General features: G+C 39.1%; 4 protein-coding genes across 6 annotated transcripts; 2 read left to right on the top strand and 2 right to left on the bottom strand.

Annotated features, from left to right (window-relative positions):
- Nucleotides 1-391: 391 nt before the first annotated feature.
- LOC131989736 (membrane-anchored junction protein) lies at nucleotides 392-10,125 on the bottom strand. 3 transcript variants are annotated; one of them, XM_059355045.1, is made up of 10 exons: nucleotides 10,004-10,125; nucleotides 9,526-9,633; nucleotides 7,477-7,522; nucleotides 7,220-7,295; nucleotides 7,029-7,139; nucleotides 6,032-6,066; nucleotides 5,002-5,138; nucleotides 3,100-3,163; nucleotides 1,375-1,589; nucleotides 392-910 (listed from the first exon to the last, which is right to left on the bottom strand). In XM_059355045.1, the coding sequence occupies exons 2-10, from the start codon at nucleotides 9,624-9,626 to the stop codon at nucleotides 871-873; spliced, it is 825 nt and encodes a 274-aa protein (XP_059211028.1). In that variant the 5' UTR covers nucleotides 9,627-9,633; nucleotides 10,004-10,125; the 3' UTR covers nucleotides 392-870. The 3 variants fall into 3 exon arrangements, with proteins under 3 accessions (XP_059211028.1, XP_059211027.1, XP_059211029.1); XM_059355044.1 differs by having other exon boundaries at nucleotides 9,944-10,109; XM_059355046.1 differs by lacking the exon at nucleotides 3,100-3,163 and having other exon boundaries at nucleotides 9,944-10,109.
- A 134-nt stretch (nucleotides 10,126-10,259) lies between these two features.
- On the top strand, nucleotides 10,260-13,118 carry LOC131989735 (glyoxal reductase-like). Its single transcript, XM_059355043.1, has 6 exons — nucleotides 10,260-10,420; nucleotides 10,952-11,252; nucleotides 11,606-11,751; nucleotides 11,923-12,062; nucleotides 12,156-12,314; nucleotides 12,435-13,118. The coding sequence occupies exons 2-6, from the start codon at nucleotides 11,011-11,013 to the stop codon at nucleotides 12,612-12,614; spliced, it is 867 nt and encodes a 288-aa protein (XP_059211026.1). The 5' UTR covers nucleotides 10,260-10,420; nucleotides 10,952-11,010; the 3' UTR covers nucleotides 12,615-13,118.
- A 352-nt stretch (nucleotides 13,119-13,470) lies between these two features.
- LOC131989734 (glyoxal reductase-like) lies at nucleotides 13,471-16,155 on the top strand. The gene is made up of 6 exons (XM_059355041.1): nucleotides 13,471-13,623; nucleotides 14,055-14,335; nucleotides 14,580-14,725; nucleotides 14,982-15,121; nucleotides 15,243-15,401; nucleotides 15,522-16,155. Exons 2-6 carry the CDS (start codon nucleotides 14,085-14,087, stop codon nucleotides 15,699-15,701), a joined length of 876 nt encoding a protein of 291 aa, XP_059211024.1. The 5' UTR covers nucleotides 13,471-13,623; nucleotides 14,055-14,084; the 3' UTR covers nucleotides 15,702-16,155.
- Nucleotides 16,156-16,159: 4 nt separating this feature from the next.
- badb (BCL2 associated agonist of cell death b) lies at nucleotides 16,160-21,190 on the bottom strand. Its single transcript, XM_059355047.1, has 4 exons — nucleotides 21,031-21,190; nucleotides 19,991-20,143; nucleotides 19,148-19,368; nucleotides 16,160-19,041 (listed from the first exon to the last, which is right to left on the bottom strand). Exons 2-4 carry the CDS (start codon nucleotides 20,133-20,135, stop codon nucleotides 18,904-18,906), a joined length of 504 nt encoding a protein of 167 aa, XP_059211030.1. The 5' UTR covers nucleotides 20,136-20,143; nucleotides 21,031-21,190; the 3' UTR covers nucleotides 16,160-18,903.
- Between the last annotated feature and the right edge of the window lie 2,561 nt (nucleotides 21,191-23,751).

Raw genomic sequence — 23,751 nt, 5'->3', positions numbered from 1 at the left:
AAACACCACTTCATAAAGTTAATCATTTACAAGATTTTAAATGTAATTAAATTAATTTTTTGGCACATTTGCAACATTTGGACAAACAACAGCTCTATTTATACATTCCATAAGTTACAACACACAAAGACACACAGGCACACAGACACACGGATAGAACACTTAGCTAATTTAGATTGACAGGAGGAAAGTGGAGTTTCCACAAGGTGATACTCAGTGAAACTCAAGGTGTGCGCTTTTGAGGACACACACACACACACACTGGAGTGGAAATATTAAGAGCAAGCCGGCATTGTCTACAACATTTACCAGAATAAAGCTTCGGAATGTGTGAATGCGAAATCATTCAATCATTCAGTCAGCACACTGAGCAAAGATGAAGCCATTTGGATTAAAGTGTTTCCTGCTTATTCACATTTTACACAACAAATCCAAAAACTGCAACTAAAAAAACTAATTAAACAAAAGAAATTAAATTAAATGCAGAGGGGGTCACAGATCATATAGAAAAGTTAAATGTAGCAGCATTTAAGATGGCAAACTGAGAAATGAAAGAAGAAATAACATCCACATCTATTAAGTCACAGAATATTAAATGATTGCAGATGCTGCAATAAAAGCAACAATAGCAAATAGTAATAAATAAATGTCCACCATAATGGAAAAATATGCAACAACATAAAATAACAAAAAAAAAATTGAAATAAATAACAACTGATATTTATTTTTGAATAGTATCGATAACTTACTACAACAAGAAGCTGAAGAAATACCAAACTTTTTTGTACAAACTACAGAACTTTAACCAAACAAACCCCAGTGTGTTTCCACCATCGGAACCAGTAACACCTCCTGTGTCTGCTGCGGCCCTCAGGAGTCTTTGAAGAGCCAGGAGAAGGGGAAGATGTGGCTGCAAACACACAGACAGAAAAAATTTAATGCAACTGTGAGCTGATTCCATAATGCTGCTACTACTCATCATTATGACCATAAAAAGGCATTACATTACTACATTAGTAAGAGTGCTCTGTCAACGTGGAGATACCTTTGTCAGTCTTTTATGTGCCTAAGGACATCAGCTTGTCTCAACAGAAAGAGGAATATTGTAACTTTGTGCTAATAATATCTGGATTTCCCCAATCCATTTGAATCTTTGTCAACTTTATTCTTCAGATGTACAGTAGCAAGCAGCCCCTGTTTAGCCTGTGGCTGTAAAAGTCAATTACACCTACGACTAAGACAGTGACGTCATCATCATCTCCGCAGGTATGAATTTTTCCTTACTGTGTGCAGTTTTACTGATCTGCTGTTGGCTTCTTTTTTCAGCTACTAGTAAAAAACTGTTGGTGTGGCTGAAGGTGAAGTCACACCAACCTGGCCAGTCGAACCAAAATCCCTGGTTTTACAGGTTCCTCAGGCACCAAGTCTGCATCTTCTTCCTCCTCCTCCTCCTCCTCCTCCTCCACCTCCTCCACCTCCTCTCCCATGTGCTGGATACTCCCAGGATGCACTTCACTTGGAGTCTCACTTCCTCTGATAGGGATGACACCTGATTTCTGCCTGAGTTCGTCAAAGCCTTTGGAACCTTTCTGTGGGAGATTAAAAAAAAGTGAAGAAAGAACAGAATATTAATTTATTCCAGCGGCGGGCTGTAGCCGATCCCAGCTGATATTGGGCTAGAGGCGGGGTAAACCCTGGACAGGTCGCCAGACTATTACAGGGCTGACACACAGAGACAGACAACCATTCACACTCTCATTCACACCAATTTAGAGTTATTACTTAAACCTAGGGCTACATGTGGTGTAGTGGTTAGCCTTGCAGGTCGTAGGTTCAAATCCAACTTGCGGCTCTTCTGTGTGGAGTTTGCATGTTCTCCGTGTGGGTCCTCCAGCTTCTGGTCCTGGGTGTACCCCGACTCCCACCCAATGTCAGCTGGGATTGGCTGCAGCGACCCGAGTTCAGATAAGCGGTTAAGGATAATGAATGAGTGAGTTAATTAAACCTAAGCTCCATGGAAACCGGATAACCTACACAGGGAGAACATGCAAACAGTAGAGCAAGCCGAATAGTGTGAAATTAAGGCGCAAATGCTGACCACTACACCACCATGTAGCACTAGAACAGAATATGATATGCCATATAGTGATTGTCCAATCATAACTTGGCAACTGTAAGTAAGAGCCGTAGATTTTGTAAACAATTGGGGCTTAGGCCAAACCTGAGGGGATCCAGAGGCAAACATTTGGTTCACATCAACCGCAAATAATCTCACTATTTTTTTGAGCATTTGAGAGCATAGCATGCCTCAAAATTATTTGGGAAAAACATGATGATTGGCAAAGGGAAAAAAAATCATCCTCTAAGAGCCTTCATTCTATTTAGTATCTGACTATTTTTCAACTGTCTTCATCATTCTAATACCTGAACAAAACAAATGTTGAGGATGACTCATTTTCACTTTTGCCACTTTTTTAAAAGTTGAATAAGATAGGTCGGGTAGAAAATTGGCATAAACAGCATTACTAATCGTGAATATAAATTTACTTCATTTATAAAAATGTACATTTGATAACCTGATATTTCTTTCTTGGTCTTTTAAAAACACCTCTCTTAAATCTGTTTGAGCTTAATGATCCCCTTCATTGTTCAAACTTAATCTCTTTAAAAGCTTGTAGACTTGTACAGGCACTTCCTTCGCTTAAAATAAATAACCCAGTGGGCCAACATAATTAGTTTAAACCATTTTTTCCACTTGAAACAAATGTGAAGGGAAAAGGAGTGGACAAGTGTAAAACATTTTTTGTTGCTAATCAGTGTGAAGCACATCACCAGAAACATGTACACTCTGTGTCTGATGTAATGCTATTATTAACCTTAATCACTCTTGTTATCCTACCTGTCTGCGCTAATGTTAACCTGAGGCTACAATACAGACAGAGATGCTACAAGTGTGTGTTTATAACTGTGGTAGAGAGGAAACCAAAGACTATTATGAGACTGGAATTGGAAGCTGAATTGTTGGAATCAGTTCATTCTGAAGAACTGTGGGCTCAAATGAGAGTGACATCTGATGAGTAAGAAACTGGAAAGCATCACCTTGTCAACATGTCCTGGATGTTCTTTGACCTTTCTCTCGGCACGTGGACGCTGCAGACAGGGCCTGCCGGAACACACACCAAGTTTCTTCTTACATTAACAGAACCATTACTGCTTCAAAATGTTTTATGTGTGGTTTACTAAAGATACACATTAATACAGTAACCACTTCACCCGTAAAATGAAAACTGTGCGTCAGTTGCTAACCCAGTGTTACACTGAATTCCTGACTAAAAGTAGTTTTTCTCGCATGCCAAAGAACAAGAACAAATAATTCAAAATGTCTTAAATTGTTGATGAATTAGGGTAAAAGGGAACCTTTACCTTACCTAACTGTAAAACTATACAAATCAGCCGTTTACAAACTCTCACAACTTGTGCAGTATAATCCAGGTCTCATTTATCCAGTTGTAAACTCAGTGCCTATCAAACATATGCACTTTCCGAAAAAAAACGTTATTATTTTAAACACCTTACCAGAAGTGTTTTAATAGTAAGGTTTTACCAAAATGCACACATTATGGAACATATGATTGGTTCAATTAATAATGATAAATATATCTTAATTGTTTAAGAAAGTGCAATTGTGTGTGCCAATGTTGTTTTTAAAAAAAAACATCTTTACGTTTGTGTGTTTCATTCATGGATTCCTGGTGCATGGCCTCCAAAGGCCTTTAGTGACATGTTGGTAAGTTGAAATGCCTGCACTGATTTTGCAGCCAACACCAACAGTTTCTGGTAGATAGATAGAACTTTATTGTCTGTCACGAGTGACAGTAGATGATAATAGAAGTAGATGCCCCTTGTAGACAAGTGTGATTGCTCAATGAACAATTCTTTTTTCTTTCTTTTCTGTTCCCATATTTCCAGCAGGTTTAACACAAAAACAAACCATCTGTCTCTCCAGGGCATTATGTAGACACACACACACACACACACACACACACACACACACACACCAATGATCAGTCATGAAGCCTCCGACAACAGAACTTAGTTTTAAACTTGTCCCTCTGTGTGTAGCACCTTTGTAGGGACATGTAAGTGTAATGGTCAATGTGGTGAATATAATTCAATGAGAATTGCTTAATGAAACTTGATTTCCTGCGAACTAATGCTCGGGGCCCTGCTGTTTGCAGGATGTTTACACAGTTTGTGCATCTGAGTGTGTCTTACTCAAATTCAAAACGATGAGATAATTTTGTTTATATAAGTTCAACACAAGCTAGTTGGTGTGTGGTGCATGTGTGTGTGTGCATTTTAAATCATCATTTTCGCTACACTGATCTGACTGACAGTGTGATTGAGGTGGCGCCCGTTCGCCTCTTGTCTGTTTCATAACTGCAAGATTCACTGGACCGTGTGTGTGTGTGTGTGTGTGTGTGTTGTGTTTGTGTGTGAGAAACAGGGCAGTTGTCAGAATGGATGTCTTGGTGATTTTATGAATAAGAAACTTCTTGTCATCTCTACACAGATGGGTGTGTGTGTGGATGTGGATGAAGCCTGAATGAACAATCTTCCTCTTATTGCTCTCATCAACCCTCACAACAATACACAGTGTTCTCAATGAAGAGGAAGAAAGAAGATTAGGAATGACAAAACTGCTGTATTTATAAATGAATACTGAATGGTATCCATTGTCTTATCACCAAATCATCATATACAGAATGGTTAATTAAGTAATAACTGAGAAAAACTGCCTTCAGTTTCAGGGTTTGGTAAAGTATAGATCATACACAGCCAGACAGACACTCTTAAAACATGATCCTATTCACAAAGGAGCGACCCATTTTTGACCACAGGGTATAGTCTATACATTTTGTACAACATTTGGTTCCTCATAGAGTAACTGTATAGTTTAAGATGACAGATGACATGTACAGAAGTAAAGAAAGCACTCACCCAGCCATAGAAAGCTTGCTTTCAGCCTCCAAGTCCTCTAGTAAGTACTTTAGTATGGCGTCCTCTAGTGGTGAGTATCTTTTACGCTTTGACTTGGGCTCAGAGGCAGAAGGAAAGTTCTGTGCAACCTCTTTCTCCTAGAAAACAGGCACTAGGTTCAGTGGTGAAGAAAGTATTCAGATCCTTTACTTGAGTAAAAAAAACTAATACTACAATGTGAAATTACTCCACTACAAGTAAAAGCCCTGCATTCAAAACTTACTTCAGTAAAAGTGCAAAAGTATCAGCATCAAAATGTATATGAAGTTGGAATAATGTTTTTTTCAGACACAATCCTCAATAATCCACAATCCTAATAATTGTGGTTTCATATTCATTGTGATATGTTTGGAAGATATTGATTAAGAAGAATTAAGAATTTGATTAAGAAGATTTACACTTCATTTGTCAAGAATAAATCACATTGTCAAAATCATTTAAGGGAAAGAGGTAAAAAATATTTTATTCCAACTTTATTGGCGACCATGTACTTAAGATACTGCTATGAGGTTTAATTAAAAAATGTTTTTTTAATGTTAAATATCAACCAGAAAAGTAACTAAAGCTGTCAGCTAAATGTGCTAAATGAGTAAAAAGTACAATATTTGCCTCAATATGTAGTGAAGTAAAAGTATAAAATTACATAAAATGGAAATACTCAAGTAAAGTAATCATACCTCAAAATTGTACTTGTAAGTATAGTACTTGAGTTAATGTACTGTACTGTAATATGTTATATTGTAAGGCGTACATAATATTAATCTCCATGAAATACAAATCTGGACATTCATAGTACACACAAGAGATGTGAAATTATTGGGTACACCCATAAAACCATAAACCACAGCCTCAAAAATGACCACAGACACCTCAAAATGCTTCCAATACAAGATGAACCTTTGAAGAGACACTGGACATATACCAGACAGTACAACTAAAATGCTTCTTCCTGTATTCTCACTGTTTTCTGAGTAATAGAACAATAACTCACTGGGCTCATCTTCTTTTCTGCTTGCTTTGTATCCTCTGCAAGATACAAATCAACATGGATGAATACTATCTTGTATTTCTGTTTGTGTACAGAACTGTACTAACACTCACCATATCTGTTCCTTATTACACAGCCACAGCTGCTTACAGCACTATTTGTGCTTCATCACTATTTTACACAAAAAGACACACTGGAAATCTGTATCTGCATGCTTAGCTGACCAGGGTGAGCTTTTCTCAGGCTGCAGCTCATGTTTCCATTGTTAATAATCTTCTGATTATACCACATCAATTGATTAATTGTTTGGTCTGTAAAATGTCAGAAAATAGGGAAAAGTTCCAGTTCATTAAAGTCCAAGGTGATATCTTTATATACACTGTCGCCCATAAAGTTGGAATAAAATATTTTTTACCTCTTTCCGTGAAATGATTGGGACAATGTGATTTATTCTTGACAGATACAGTGTATATCTTCTCAAAACTTTATTAATCAATCTATTCCAAACATATTACTATAAAAATGAAACCACAATTATTACAGGATTGACTCAGAAAACAACTTTATTCCAACTTTATGGGTGACCGTGTATCTTGTTTTGCCAGCCCAAAACTCAAAGATTTATTTTTGTCAGAAATGTCTCTAATTTGAAAACAAATTTTAAAAACACTTTTTTGCATGAAAAAGTACTTGATTATCAAAACAGTTCACACTTTTTTACTTTATTTTACTGTTGATCGTCTTATCGATTTGTTGACTAATCATTGCATTGTATTCTATGACCACTGGCCCTAAATATGGGGTCATGGTTCCTCAGTAGGTTCTCATGCAGCTAAACTGCATTGTGAATTATGTTTGTTCTGAACGTAACACAAAAATGTGATACCTGAGGACAATCAGTATAATAACAAATGTGGCTGTCATTGTAATGCCTGCAAGTACAGGATGTATTTTGTCAATGCAACTGAATAAGCTGTGAGTTTTTGCTCATGTGTCTCACCGTTCTGCATTTTTCTCTCCAGATACAGGATGAGACTGAACGGGTAGGCTCTCAGCGTCCCCTCACCATGTTTGCTCGTCACCTTAGACGCTCCCTCCCACTGCTTCTTATCTGGTACTTACAGTTAACAAAACACACTGAACTATAAATGAATAATGGTGTGCAAGTACAGCTGTTTAGTGTCAGGATACAAGGGTAGATGTTGAAGTGGGCACTAGAGAAGGGCTGGAGACTGTCCAAGTTGCCAAGAACAGTTCTGATAATTTCCTAATAACAAAGAGGAAAAAAATTACAGCTGAAACTAGAGACAGAAAGATCGATATGAATGATGAGAGGTCAGAAAGTATCAGTTTAATCAATTAATTTGATGAACAACAGTGTGAATGACAGTGATATCATGCAACAAATGTGAATGTTGATGGAGTATGAAAGCAGCGTCCATATTTACCTCCAGTTCCTCACTGAGGCAGTTCAGTCTCCTAACTTGATCTCCTCTGAAGAAAAACATTATACACATCATAATATATTCACAACACACACAAGATGTTGTTATACAGAATTAGCAGCTCAAGTTTTGGTTACTTATTTAAAATGCTGCAAAGCTGATAACAGTATACACTGAAAAAAAGAAGAAGTTATTTTTCTTGAAACATATTTTTAATAAAAATGGCAACATCTCTACTCGTAAACTTCGGACAGTTATGGTCTGAGGTTACTAGTATTTTACTGGCAGGCATAAAGCCAAAAGAACAAGACAAGAAAAGGGCAACTGTTTGCTACAAACTGTATGTAATTTAAAAATAATAAAGATCTATGTAATGTTTGCAACTAGAAAAAGAGACAGAGGGAAGCAGGCAGAGAGGAGCCAAGGCCACAGATAAGGCAGAGAGAAATATAGAGAGAGGTAGCCTGGTGTTCTCTCTCCTTTAGGCCTGTTGTTTTGTTTGTGGACACAGCATTTTTTTTTCACTTACAGCTACACTCATGCATACACTCACCCACACTACTGACTTTTACTGATAATCACACCTATCTTTGGTTTATGTTCTGATTGATTTATTATCCTTTATGTGTTGTGCTTTAGGTGGAGGAGTTTTCCCTTCTCTGTGTGGAAGCGTAGTATAATTGTAATTGACTGGTGTGCAGAATGTTACTGTAATGTGAACAAATGTTCCCCTGTTAGGCCAAGTGGCGTTACCCCTTTGGATTTCGTCTTGTTTGTTGTTTTACTAGTGATGTGGTGGCCCTAGTTAGAGCATTTGTCTTTGGGGCACATCCATGGTCAAGGGTAGGTCGCCAGTTTCTGGTTGCTTCCCCTCGCCATTGGGCTTCAGTGCGTAAATACCCGCCGTATCTCTAGAGAGATACAAAAGATCCTTCGCTCCTACAGCCATCAGGCTGTCTCATTCTTCAAGAGATTCTATCAGACTAACTGAATTTCCCCTTGGGGGTGAATAAAGTATTTTTGATTTGATTTGATTGTGATTACTTTAAATACATGTATCCCAACTGCTTTAACTTAGTAAGATTCTATAATCATGAAAATATATTGTATGTTTCATATTTTATGTTTTATAGTTTGTGTGGACACTGCAAAATCTGTTTCTCCAATTATATCTCTGTAAGTCATAACAAGGCAGGAGGTTGTGTTGAATGTTTTGGGAGCAGGCCAGGTCATGGACACAGTGTGCTGGGAAGAGGAGATTATGGTCTTCTCTGCTTGGTGACATGACCTGTCCCTATATTGATTAAAACTGACAAATCGATGGCTCAAGAGGGTGGCACTTCCTGGAAGAAATCTACCTTCATGATTAGTAAAACATTGTTAGAATATAATAAGGGGTTCAAGGGAAATGAGACTGGTCCAGACTTTATGACCTGAAACCAGTCTTCTGTGTATCAGGGAAGTGATGTTTGAACCCAGGGATCTCTGTAAACTGCACATTTATTGATGTATTGTAATAAAATGTAAAAACTAAGAACTTGGACGTCTCCTGCTCATCATTCCCCATCAAATGATCTGCTCAGAGAAATAGGTGAGAGGATTTACTTTTGGAGTCAGATAATTTATTTATTAAAGGTTTCCTCAATGCATTTATCAAACATGGACTAAAAAAAAGACACAGAAGACCCAAAAATACTAAAAAAGACACAAAATGACTACACAAAGACACAACAGAAGACACAAAATAACTAAAAAAGACACAAAATGACCAAAAAAGACACAAAATGAGAAGAGAAAATGACCAAAAAAGACACAGGACTAAAAAGGAATAAAGAAAGACACAATAAGACACACAAAAGAAGACACAAAATGACTAGCCCAAAATAACCAAAGACTCCATGGAGTTAAACAGCTAGACTGTGCTGTCCTGGGACTTGTACTTGTCTTGATCTTATATGATCCTTAACCAAAAGAGAGATCAGGATGAAAGAAGAATATATATAAGGTATGAAGACAAGGCTGTAAAGATGTGAAGAACAGTGTCTGTCTTGCCTGAAGCTGATGCTTCCTCTGATCTTGAACTTGTAGATAAAACTACCAGCTCTGAAGAACCTTGTTTCTGGGAAAGGGAAGGAGAAAGCCTGCAGTGGCATGACTGGCCTGATGTGGTTTTGGGCAACAAAAATCAGATAATCAGAATTATTCATTGATGCACTGTTGTTTCCAAGGGCAGCCAAAACATCACTGAAAATGTTGAATTGATTAAGCTAGCTGGCTTGCACATTTCAGATATCTTAAACCAGTGGTTCCCAAAGTTTTTCTACTGGGCCCCCCTTTTCTATCTAAAAAAATACTTTTAAGACAGTGAAGTTCTGGCAACCACAGCTGCCGGTATTTTTCCGTAAATTAAACAGATTATTGTCACGCCCCTCAGTTTGGGAACCACTGTCTTAAACTATGCTAAACCTACCTAACTCATGTACAAACTGACAGAAACTCTCGGCTCTCCTTCTTGCTCTGTTGAAATTACCGTAGTGTCTAGAGGAAATGGCGAGCATGAAATTGGCACGTCCGCCAGTAAGCTAACTTTACCCTCCACCAGGACGTCAACAGTTAAAAACGTGTCCGTCAATCAACGTTTGTCTCGACTCAGGATTCGCTGGTTAGGGTTAATTCCCGCCTTCCGGTCGCTTGGCCTTCTGTGATTTGCTACATCTCCCTCCAATCAGCGGCTTCAGAGCAGGTGTCACTATGGTGACGGCTAAAACCGTCCAAACTGTCACATGACTGTCAGCTGACCACATGCAGCAGGAAGGAGTAGTTGTAAACATGGCTCTCATGAAAAGTTAGAAGTTATGTTTGACATTTTCCACGTGATATTTCCTTTTAGTGATCGCCTTGTTTTTCTCCTCTCCCTCAAAATAATTCAACTAAAAGGACCTCAAAGGTGTGATGAACATTTAAGCTGTATTTGAAGGTATTTAATTGCGTTTTCATCCAGTTCGTTTCACTATAATGTAACAACTGTAGCGGTGCAGCGTCTTAATTATTAGTGCATCATTGCATGTCAGTTTCCAATACACTAACACGGTATCATATCGCAATAATGTTTGTTGTCATATCCAACGTTTCACCATCTAATTCTGTGACAATGTTATGTAATTGCATACTGTAATAATATTATACAATTGAACACTGTGGCAATGTTTATACTATTGCATTGTGTGAGAGTTTTTATACCATTGCATACTGTAACAATGATTCTACTGTTGCATATTTTAACATATATGTTATGTTTATACATAAAGGTATGTTTTAACACAATGCTCGGATGGAGTGGAAACCCCTTAGAAATCAGTGTAACCTGTCTGCTTCTCTATCCAAGGCAGCCCCCCATTCTGACACTTTACAACATTTATTTCTCAAAAAAACAACAACTCCCATATTTCTCACTTCACTTTCTCTCCGTCTTCAACAGGGTTAGGTAGACCAACTAATCCCAAACAGGCTAGAAAGAAGAACTTCTGTTCAGATCAGATGACTTCTACGCCTTCTACTGTCCTCCAAAATACTGGAGTTCAGATGCCTCTTGTGGGTTTGGGGACCTACAAGTTGGTGGGTGCTGAAGATGTGTACCGGGCTGTGGACGCAGCGCTGGTTGCTGGTTATCGGTCCTTTGACAGTGCAGCTGTTTACCGGAATGAAGCTGACATGGGACGAGCCCTGAAGGAGCTCCTGCCCAAACATGGCTTAACCAGAGAGGATGTATTCATCACCAGGTGATGTATATTAGTTTTTTCTACATGGTTGCGCATATTGTCAGTTTCTTTAGATAAAAGTGTATACTGTTATAATTACTGGCTCATATCCCTGCCAAAAAGCACAGAATATCAGTATAAAGTTTTTGTTCCGGTAATGTTATGAACATGCATCTTGAACACAAGTGGAATCATCATAAAATTAAAAACCCTCTGTAATTTGCTTCAAATGGTTTTGATTGTTGTAGCTACGCAAAATGAATAACGCATGCCTATTCCTGCTTTGATGTTAACATCACATAGTTTTCTTTCATGTTTGACTTTAAAGACCCAGTGAACAATTCTCAACAACCCTCCCTCCCTTATCCCTGCAGTAAGCTGGGCCCCAAAGATCAGGGTGAGAGAGCCATGGAAGGAGCCCTCCACAGCCTGTCTCAGCTGGACTTGGGTTACATTGACCTCTACCTGATCCACTGGCCTGGCACACAGGGTCTGGTAGTGACTGACCAACGCAACCCAGGTAAAGAATTCAGATTAAGTCATGTTTTCCCTCATTAGCCCGAATCTCACTGGACTGTATTGACATTTATGTAAAAAAATAAATGTCAAGCTGTCTTCTCACATTCCTCCCCCAATGTAGCTTAACTTGAGTAGAACTGATGACGACAGCTTAATTAATATTTGATTCCAGGTAATCGAGCTCAGAGTTGGGCTGCACTGGAGGAGCTGCATGCCCAGGGGAAGCTGAAGGCCATCGGAGTGTCCAACTACACACCAGCACACATGAGAGAGCTGATGCAGAGCTGCAAAACCCCTCCTGCACTGCTCCAGGTAGAATTAATATTCGAAAGAGGATTGATGAAATATAATATACTTAATGGTACACAAAAGCAAAAAAAAGTTTGATGCACTTTGTTTCTTCAGGTTGAGTTTCACCCAAAGCTGTGCCAGACAGAGCTGAGGAGTGTGTGTGAGGAGTATGGAGTGTGTTTCCAAGCGTACTCCTCCTTAGGGAAAGGAGAGCTGGTCACTGATCCTGTGGTCATGGAGGTGGCAAAGAACTGTGAACGTACAACTGCACAGGTAAACACACACAGGAAGTGTCTTAATGTCTTAACTGGGTCAGCCTCCCCACTAATTTTTCAATAAATATTGTTTTAGCACAAACACTTGAAAAACACAGATCTGTTGTCCCCCCTCCAGGTCCTGTTGCGCTGGGCTGTGCAGCAGGGCATTCCAGTGCTTCCAAAGTCTTCAAATCCAGACAGAATAAAGGACAATGCCAGGCTTTTTGACTTCACACTGAGTGACACAGACATGGACAGACTGTCAGCTTTGGACTGTGGACACAAGTATTGCTGGGATCCATCAGAAGTGTCTTGACCGCCCACAAATGGAACAACAAATGCTGCCTCTGTAGTGCTGCTGCTCTTTAGCTCTGACTGGCAGTGATGCAACGGTGGGAAATCAACACTAGGAAAAGTGGGACTTTGGAGTTTATACACACAGCTTAGTTACATAACAATGTATTTATTTAGGTAGTCATGTGTCCTGAGATATCTGAGAGTTCAGGTACAATCTTGGACAACACTGGCCAATAAATTATTCTGTTTATTCTGATCCATGTGCCATAAAATGCTGAGATCCTTTTCAGGCACGCCGCACGACCTATGTATAAGTGTGTTGAATACAAGAAAAAAAGATTAAATGTGGCAATATCTTATGATTGGTTTCATATATTCTGTTGCCTCATACTGACATATTATGGCTTTTGTGTTTCTATTTGCATTGTCTATGAATTATAATAAATTTGCAATAAAAATAATTACACAAGAGACTCCCTTTATCTTAACATGATTAATTCAGTATTGAATGTACCAGAAGTTCCCCAGCTGTAGAGAAAGCATATCTTGGAAATAAAACTACCAGCTTTGAAGGATCCAGTTTTATGAAAAGCAAAGGCCAGTAGTGGCACAACTTACAGAATAATATATTAATGATGACTATTGAGAGCAGTAGAATTGGTTTAGTTAGCTAATTAAGACACATTTAAGATAGACAAAGCCTACAGCCTTCTATGTATAACAGCATTTATTATTTCAAACTATTAGAAATCCTTTTTTTTATTTATATTACTCAAAATTAGCTTCTGTGGAAGAATTCCCGCCTTCCGGCTTCTTGCTCTTCCGTGACGAGCTGCGCTGCGTCCAATCAGCGGCGACATCCAGTCGTCACATGACAGCTCACCACGTGTAGCTGAAGGAGCAGCGGAAGTAGTTGTAAACAGTCTACTCTGTACAACGGTTAAAGTTAGAAATAAGTCTACGTTTCCTTTAATTGACATTTGTTGCGACTCTCCTGGAAAGAAATTCAACTGAAAGTGCACTGAAAGGTGAGATGACAATATTAATTATGTTAATGTAAGCATTTAATGGCGCGCACACCTTGTTCACCTGATTGTGGAACTGTGACGTTTCTGTTATAGCAAGTATCGCGTCACAGATGTCACATTAACTTAGCATCTTTGGTAATGGTTCAATATATTGTGACGTTCATATTGAACACTATTTGGGCATGATGTCACAAAGAGTTTGTATACTTAGTTACATTGTCCCAGCTTAGTGAAAGTGTCATGCAGCGTTTGTAGTCACTGTCACTTTGACATTTGTACTCAGGGGCAATGGAAAACCTGAAGAAATTAGTGTACCTATCTCTAGTGCAAGTGCAGGCCAGATACAATTGTGTTAATGTTTACTACTGAAGAAAATCTTCACTTTATTTCTCACTCAACTCTCTCTCCCTCTTGCTCACTGCACCAAATAGTTACAAAGAAAATAAGTGCCTTCAGAAAAGATGTCTTCCTCCTCCTCCACTACCCAGTCTGTCCTCCTAAATACTGGGGTTCAGATGCCCATCCTGGGTTTGGGGACCTACAAGTTGGTGAGTCCTGAAGATATGTGCCGGGCTGTGGACGCAGCGCTGGCTGCTGGTTATCGGTCCTTTGACAGTGCAGCCGTCTATCAGAATGAAGCTGAACTGGGCCGAGCCCTGAAGAAGTTCCTGCCCAAACATGGCTTAACCAGAGAGGATGTATTCATTACCAGGTGATGTATCTAGGCTCAACTGCCATTGAATAAGTGATGTAATATAATGCATATGGCAGAATAATTTGTTCCAGCAATTATATAAACATGAATCTTGAATATGAATGAATATGCATACTTATGCTGGTTTGTTGTCCGCATCACATCATTTTTTTTCTTGGTTTCTATATTGAGGCACTAGGGCTAAGCCACTTGAAGGCACGCTATACAATTCTCAACAAGCCTCTCTCCTTTGTCCCTGCAGTAAGCTGGGCTCTATGGATCAGGGTGAGAGAGCCATGGAAGGAGCCCTCCACAGCCTGTCTCAGCTGGACTTGGGTTACATAGACCTTTATCTGATCCACTGGCCTGGCACAAATGGTCTGGAGGTGACAGACCCACAAAACTCAAGTAAAGAGTCATACTTTCCTTCATATACTCTAGTTCACTAGAAACATAACCGTTCATGCCTGTTTGTCATTTATGTTAAAAAATAAATCACATGAAGGAACACACTCTTTAGCCAGGTGTATAAACTAATTTATAAGTAAATACTTCACTAAATAAGAAATAAGATTCAAGCTGTCTTCTCACATTCCTCCTCCACATTGTAGTTGTACTTGAGTAACACCGATCATCAAACGCCCTAATTAATATTTGATTCAAGGTAATCGAGCTCAGAGTTGGACCGCATTGGAGGAGCTGCATGGCCAGGGGAAGCTGAAGGCAATCGGAGTGTCCAACTACACACCAGCACACATGAGAGAGCTGATGCAGAGCTGCAAAACCCCTCCTGCACTGCTCCAGGTAGAATTAATAGTCAAAAGAGGATGGATGAGATATAACATACATAATGGTTCACAAATGCATTAAAAGTTTTATGCACTCCAATGAGCTAATGCAGACAGAGTTTTTGTTGTTTCTTCAGGATGAGTTTCACCCAAAGCTGTGCCAGACAGAGCTGAGGAGTGTGTGTGAGGAGTATGGAGTGTGTTTCCAAGCGTACTCCTCCTTAGGGAAAGGAGAGCTGGTCACTGATCCTGTGGTCATGGAGGTGGCAAAGAACTGTGAACGTACAACTGCACAGGTAAACACACACAGGAAGTGTCTTAATGTCTTAATTGGGTGAGCCTCCCCACTCATTTTTCAATAAATATTGTTTTAGCACAAACACTTGAAAAACACAGATCTGTTGTTACCTCTGCAGGTCCTGTTGCGCTGGGCTGTGCAGCAGGGCATTCCAGTGCTCCCGAAGTCTTCAAATCCAGACAGAATAAAGGACAATGCCAGGCTTTTTGACTTCACACTGAGTGACACAGACATGGACAGACTGTCAGCTTTGGACTGTGGGCGGAAGTATTGCAGGGATGCATCTCTAGTGGTTTGATAGACCACGTGGAACACACAGTCTTCCATGCTGCCTCTTTAATACTGCTCTTTAGCTCTGACCGTCAATGTTTTCTAGTGCTAATAGTAAATTAATTGAAGTTGCAACTGACTGTAGCTTAGCTATTAAAAAGTAGGTGTTTGTGCAGGATTTCCTGTTGATTTTTCCGACCAATCTGCAGCATTTCAACCCCACCTTCTAGTTTTGACTCAGCTCTCTTGAAACCTCGACTGACGTGGTACAAGAAAAAAATACCAGGTACTATTTATTCATGCTTATAATGCACTGCCTGTAAGTGTGTTGCCGACTGACTGAAAATGTTTGCTGTTTCATATACTTTGTTGCCTCATTCTGCTCTCTAATAATACTATTACAATATAATATTCTGGCTCTTGTGTTGTGTTTGAGGAGTGTCCTCTGTACTGGATACCTTTTGAAGAAGAGACAGATTTTAAAACCACTCTTAAAATTATTTATTCAGGACAGCATATACCAGAAGTTTCACAGCTGTAGAGAAAATTTACAAAAGTCATAAAAAAAGAAAATTAATTCAGCAAAATAAAAAATCAAAGAAGGAAAAATTCGATTTTCTCCACACACATCTCCAGATTCAAGTAATACCAAGGATGGTTGCAAAACTCCAGGTGCCCAGGCAGGTTTTTCCTCTGGGGTGCATTCGCTGCCACAAATGTTTTAAAGTCAAAACCATTGAAGGACTTCTTCTGAAATGGCTTTTCCAGCATTTGCCTTTTATAATATTTTCTCACAGTTGTGACAGCAAACGCACCGCCACGTCATTGTGCTTGTTTCTTTAGCGTAATCTGTGACAGCGAGCGGTGAAGTTTAAGGCGGTAAATTGAGTAAACAGACAAGGCTGGTTATGTGGTGTTACATCACAGGTTACAACATGTTCAAGGCAGTTCATGACAATATTATACTCTTTCAAAATCCATATTCATATCTGGCCACAAGCTCTCAACACCATGTACATGTTCTCTGCCAGCTGATTAAACTGTATGATGTGCCAGAGTACATACACAGGCCTAAGAGTGGTGACTTTAATGTAAAATGATATTTGTTTTGACGGCACAACTACTTAAACACTCATTCCTGATTTTCCTGTTAGTGTGAGAGAAATCCAATATATAAGTGGAGTTATTTCTTCTTTTTTTGAGTTGAGTAGTTTGAATGTAACAGTATAGTATAACTGTATTGAGTTGAGAGCTTTAGACCACATACTTATTCAGTGTAAAGAAATATTTTAGTGAATTGTCTTACACAGTCAGGGTTGCATGTTACTAAACATATAGTTGACTTAAATCTTAAAAAGGTGGTGCCATTCAGATTGTCAAAAATTCTCTGATTAAAAATGGTTATTAACCAAGTTTAGAAAAAGCTATAAAAGAGGTGTAAAGTTTTTTTTAGTTCCAAGATAATATAAATGCAGTTCCTTAGCCTGCACACCCGAGCACTTCACAACTCAACCCTACAAGTCGAGAGGAAGAGAATAAGACACTAGAAAAAAACCTATTACCATTTTCAATAATCACATATTGATAAACAAGTCACAAATAGCCTAATCATATTTACCAAGCTGTGTAGAAGTGCTGATCTTAGTTTAGAATAATTAATAGGAATAATAACTCCAATAAATGCAGTATTTTGTGTAATAGGTGCCAAGTAAGACTGAATATAATACATTAAAAAGCGCATCTAGCATCCGATCAGCACTCTTTAGCTTGACATATTAAGATCTCGTTATATTCACATCCCGATGCAAATTAAATTGAACAACCTGCATTTAAACTAATTGTTTCATAAACTCAACAGGACTGAAAACTGATTTTTCTCAACAAACTTTACAAATAGTTCAGAAAAGTCAAGTTAACGTCCCTTCCGACTGTGTTTAAATGTGACTAGACTCTAAACCCACCTTTTCTTAGCACTGGGTACTGAATAAACAGGGCTAAAGGCTCATGTGTTGGCTCCTTGTACAGCAGTTAATTCATCCCACATCTTTAAATATGCACATAACATTTATCACAACAGCCATGGATTGTACACTGCCTATTGCTAGGTTGGCCACACTTATTAAATAGTGTGGTAAACCTGTAAAATAGGAACTTGTAAAATAAAATTCTGGCTAAACCACATTGCTTACAACCCCCACCCCTGCAATTTGATAAAATATTAACAAAATATTTACACATAAGTCCAGAGTCTTTTTTTTTTTTTTTGCTAATCCAAGGCTTTAAAAAGATACATTTATATTGGTTTGTGCTTTTATATGTATGTTTATTGTCTTCAGATAAAATCTAACCCTGAAGTTTTACAAAAGATAGTATTTCTGCATCGTCAGAGATTGTCCTTTTACAAGATTGTTCTTCTTTTGATAAATTTGAGATATAAAGCAGTTAATGATAGTCAAGTACAGTTGTTTAAGTGGTACTGGCTTGCAGGTATTGGAACAGGAAAGTTGGAAAAAGGCCAGAGTTGAATACTTAATAAAAATCCTCCCCTTCTAGACTCTTTCCTCTGTTGCCTGCAAATTATTTTGGCACACAGTTACAGTGGTCTCAATTAGCTTGTGTTTGAGCACAAACATTTGGAGCATTAGTAGCACATTGACATTGGTGATCTCCTCAAGAAGGGGAGGAAGGAAATTCTAACAGCATTCAAAGTGGCCTCAAATAGACTGGTGTTTAGATTTCAGTGCTTTTATCCCTCCATCTACAGTATATTGCATAGTGTTGATGGGTGAGACAACTTTTTACTGAGCAGTCACCGCTCTAATCCACCTTTTCTTTTAGTTCATCTCTCTTCTCTTAGCCCCTCACTTGATCCATTCCATGGGGTTCAGATAGCCAACAGTCTATGCTCATGCCTGACTGGCTTTTACCATTTCACAGTGGGCTGCCCAGCAATATCTTTTAACATCACAACCAACACAAATACAAAAATTATTTAAATGTAGTTACCAATGACATATATAAATGACAAACCAGGATGGGACTCTTAGCCCTCCACTTAGCCCGTGCCTTTGTGTTTGGATTTTTCTTGTTTTGTTTAAATCAACCTCTCTTTTGTCCCGTCTCAGAGCAGGTCTTTTTGTTCACAATTGTTCTCTTGGCTTCCCCACTGCTTTCTTCTCATTCCCATCGATTCCTCCATTTCTCAAACCTCTTATTTCCGCTCTCAGTGCCTATTCAGTGCGGTGAGTGTGGTTTTCATGGTGGTTGTTCTCTCCCTCTGTCTCCTGGTGACTAAAGAGGTAGCTCCACCAGCTTTTAGAGTGGTGCATCTGTTTGGTCGACCCAGCACTCCTCACCTTCCTCATTTCCTACATGAAACACACACAGGGTCAAGTTAAAAATAAACGAATAATCAGTTATACTAGGAAAACCCATTTTAAATCCTTCCTCCATCCTCTGACCCCTCCTTCTCACCCCTTTGTCCAGCAAGCTGTCAAACTCGTCGCTCATCCTCCGGAGCTGCCGGCCGTATTTCTTGGCTGCCCATAAAGCAGGGGGAGCCGACTTGGACCGTCCCCTGAATGGAAATCCGTCAGTGGGCGTACCAGCCTCATCTTCCCCCCTAGCCTGGAGCTCCTCATCTCTGGAGACTGTGGAGGCGTGGGACTCGGAGTTCAGCCTGATCCGACCGGTTGCTACGGAGGACAAAGGTGAGAGGGGCTTGAAATGCCTCACAGGAGCAGGTTTAGCTCAACATAAAATGCAGGGAAAAGGATAAAAAACATTCCTTTTGTGCAAGAATAGAATCTGCATTGAAGCAGCTGTTACAGAGAAGTAGATTGGCACAGCAAAAATAACAGGATATTGCTTTCTTTTTCTCCAGAAACTGATATATTAAAACAAGCAAACAAGCGCTTTAGGTTTGAACTAAACATCACCACCCCGGTGAATTTTTCCATACTGTTGTGGTATGCTGCCACACACTGCAATTCAACTACGTTTAGTCCTATCTTACAGAGATGTCTGTGTGTGCCCATCTCCTTTCATAGAAAAAAAGGGTGCTGACAGATGGGGCAAGTTTGGATTAACATGAACACTCCTACTAACAGGCAGGAAATGCAGTAATAAAGCAGGATAAACTTTTGACTCCCATCTGGAGCAGGCTGTAGCAAAGGATGCTCAAACATACTTTAGCAGATTTAGATAAAGTGTAACCACGCAATGGCCTCAACTGTGGCCTGGTTGCCAAATCTCCGCTCATGTCTTTCCACTTTTAACAGCTCCACCTTCCCATTTCCCACAATTGAGGTTTTCTACCTGGTGTTCTGAGCTCAGGTAGAGTAAGGGAATGGCGTTGAGAAAGCTGCTGCTCCTGCTCAGTTGATGTTTGGTTATTTTCTCCTTCCTCTACCTCCTCCGATGGCTCTGACTCGTTGTCGGAAATAGTGAAGACTGCAGCCATCGTGACATCTGGAAAAGATTCAAGAAAAATCAAACAGGGATACAGTGAAACCCCCAAATTACTGTATATTGCAGACATGGAGATGACCATATGGCAATGCACATATTGTGCACAGAATAGGTTAATAAATAACTTTTAATTATATTAAGAACACTGTTGGCTAATATTAGTGTTGTCCCGCACTTGACCTGTTTAAAAGAACTAGAAACAGACATGTTGCTCATACAAATGACATGACCAAAACATTTGTTTACGAGGTATATCTCTATTATAAAAGTAAAAAGGTGCACAGAGGTCTCCATATGTTTATTATACTACCATTTTAATGTAGTTTAATGTATCCCTGTTTGACTTGACCTGTTTAAAAGAACTAGAAACAGACATGGTGTCCATACAAATGACATGACCAAAACATTTGTTTACGAGGTATATCTCTATTATAAAAGTAAAAAGGTGCACAGAGGTTACATATGTTTATTATACTACCATTTTAATGTCACACAGCACATTAGCTAATTATTCAAGAATCATAAAATGGCATCATCCATTGTATCGCTGATGCTGCCCTATCTAACACACCCAGCAGGCTATCGAGTTCGCTTTGCTGTCCGTGTTATTAGCCAGTCCAAAGGTATTCACGGTTTACAACCCGCAAGATAACAGACTTGTTTTGACAACGCGGACTCATACATTTATATCATTAACAACTTGCAAGTACATTGTTGTTAAAAAAAACAGCCAACACACCTTCCTCCCCGGTCAACACACTGTACCGCTTGTTTTGTTGTTGTTGACTGAAGAGGACAAAAGAAACTTCCTAGAGGGCGGAAGCTGCTGAAGGGGCTAAAATAGCGAACGAAGTGTGTAAAAAAGGAGTATGAATAGGTTTCCTTACCCGAAATCTTTATAGTGTGAGCCCGAAAAGTGCGAGTTTGTCCTTAGTTGGCCTCATGCGGCCGCAGCTGTTGTTTTTGTTATCGGCGTCTTGTCTTTTTACTGTATAACACAGTTTAGCTCCTCGCTCACCCAATCGCCGCGCGTCACTGCACCGCTGCTGCGCGCTGACGTCACTGTTGCGAGCTAGGACTGGGCTGGGGCTTTGTTTGTCTCGCCGGCTTACCGCAAAGGTTAGTGTAGAGGCGCAGCAGGGTTTCATATGGACAGAAGTCAGGCCATTTATATCGATCTATATCAGGGATGGGCAACTTAAATGCTGGAGGGAGACACAATTTTTCATCGACACCACCACAGGGCCACATATAGGACCGTGCACTTAACCAGATATGATGAAACTGCAATTTTAAATATGTTAACAGTGCAGTAACTTAACATATTTCATGCTCAAATGCATGTATAACATAAATAGGAATACAAAAGGTTTGAAGCGAATAAAAAATAAACACTTACTGTGATTTATTTATTTTTTCAGTGCAGTAGTTTGTGCATTTTTACACAGCACTTTTAAGATTTCATGCTCAAATGCATGTAGTTGTACTGAGGGCCACTTCGAGTGAGGGTACGGGCTGTATGCGGCCCCCGGGTCTTTAGTTGCCCATCCCTGATCTATATCTATTTCCATTTGTACAGGTGTTTTGATTTAGGTACTATATTATAAGAAAAGCAGTAACACCAGTGTTTGATAATACTTAAAAGTAATAGTCCTGCTTTCAAAACCTCCCAAATGAGGTAATTCATTTTATATTAGGCTAATATTGTTGTTTTCTGCTTATAACCAACTTTAGATCATTGAAGTGATAAAACTGTATTAAAATTCTAATGAAATAATAATGGTGATAACAAAAATATTTGATAAGACAGAAATGTATTTTGTATGAGGTAGAAGACATGTTCATTAACTGTACAGTAAACAGTAAACTTTCAAAACGTTTTCAAGTTTTGTGCTGATCTTTTTAAAACCATTTTGCATTATTTGTTGTTGCAGCGTTTAAACCCCCCCCCCCCCCATCCCCCAACACTTTTCACATTTTCAACCACATTACAGCACTGAAGACTGTTCATGTGCTGTAGTTGTATTACAAAAAAATTACTTAAATAAGTTCTTACCATGCAGCACAATGGCCTCTTTAAGATGTTTAGTTTATATTATATTGTTGGAATATTATGAATTTTGTATTAATGTGTAAGCAGCAATTTGTTGTTGTTTTTGCAGTTGCAGCGGGTTTAAGTGGCACCACAATATTCTGTTGGGTAGTTTTTTAATGTAAAATTCATCTTATTTTATAAACTGATCACCTGTTTTGAATGGTTACTAGAAGCCTATGTTAATGATAAAATAAAAGTTAGCATAAAATAAAAATACAAGTAGCCTACAAGTTGGAGTAATTTTACTCGTACTTGTGCTTCTAATCATGTCATATTGTCTTCCTCAGCCGAAAGAGTTTAAGACTTCTTATCCGTGTTAGCTTAAGAGTTGAGTTTCATTCTTCATTCTTGACCTGTGAAAGAAACGTTGAGAAATGGATATGCATTTACAAGTTCTTGGAAATACCTGTTTGGGCTTTGGTCATGTTAGGTTGCCTGCTGATATGGTGTCATTCTTCCAAAAGACTCTTCCTTTGTTTCTCTCTGAAAGGGATTAGACAGCATAAAAAATGTGATAAAGGTCAATCAAAAGGAAATAAACAGGGAGGGCAGAGCCCATGTTACGCAACAGTTTTGTGAGATTTGCTTTGGTCAGATGTTGATAAGGAACAGGTGGGGCAGGATCTAGTAGACATGCAAGTGTAAACACACAGATTATACTGTCTCTTACTGAAAATTACGAAATAATCATCCTCTATAGTAATATTAATTGGTTCTATTTGTGGTAAGGCATCTTAAACATCCACCAGTCGGAAAGCAAGAAGGACACACTGTGCTCAATCTTTCTGTTCTTTTCCTCTCTCTTTTCTGTTCTTCCTTGCTGAGACATGTAAGACAGGAAGATATAGGTTTGTTGTCATACCTTAAGTGTGCAGCAGGTGGCGATGCAGGTCTAAAAACTGGTCTTTTCTGGCGTTTGCTGAGCTGTGTTCTTCTTTGGTCACGCTGCATCATCTCCTGTCACAAGTTTTGTGGTTTCTTGGGGAAAAATACAACATAATTTAGTTTCATGTTCAGCAGCGCCTGGTCGCTGTAAAATCATATTTTGCAACATGTGGGAAATGTATTATGATGTCAGGATTGGGGTTTCTCATGATAATTTCCTTTATGAAATTTACGTCAGTGGGAAAAATACTGTTTCTCATTTCCTTAAATGCTGGCACTGCAGAAATAATGCTTTTGGCTGATTGCTGCTTATGTGAAAAACGTGCCCTCAATCCCTTATTGCTGGTACAAAATCACTACAATAGAACTATACTGTATATGTGTGTGGCATTCTGCGTCCTCTACTGATTGTCTCTCCACTTTGCTCTTTTGCACTTTCCTCTCATGAAAGCATGAGAGCGACCATGTAATTATCTACCATTTATATCTGCCCCTATTCCTCCTCTCCTCCTCTACATCATTCTTCTCTCTCCCCTCTCTGCCATTAAGAGCCTCTTGTGAGATTAGAAACAGAATTAGTTTATTTTGCAAAGTCAGTAAGTGACACTTGAGTAGGAGGAGCAAACTA

This window comes from Centropristis striata, chromosome 17 (assembly GCF_030273125.1).
Source record: "Centropristis striata isolate RG_2023a ecotype Rhode Island chromosome 17, C.striata_1.0, whole genome shotgun sequence".
Taxonomy (NCBI): Eukaryota; Metazoa; Chordata; class Actinopteri; order Perciformes; family Serranidae; genus Centropristis; species Centropristis striata.
The sequence above is the reverse complement of the archived record's forward strand: the minus strand, read 5'-3'. Positions and strand labels throughout refer to the sequence as shown.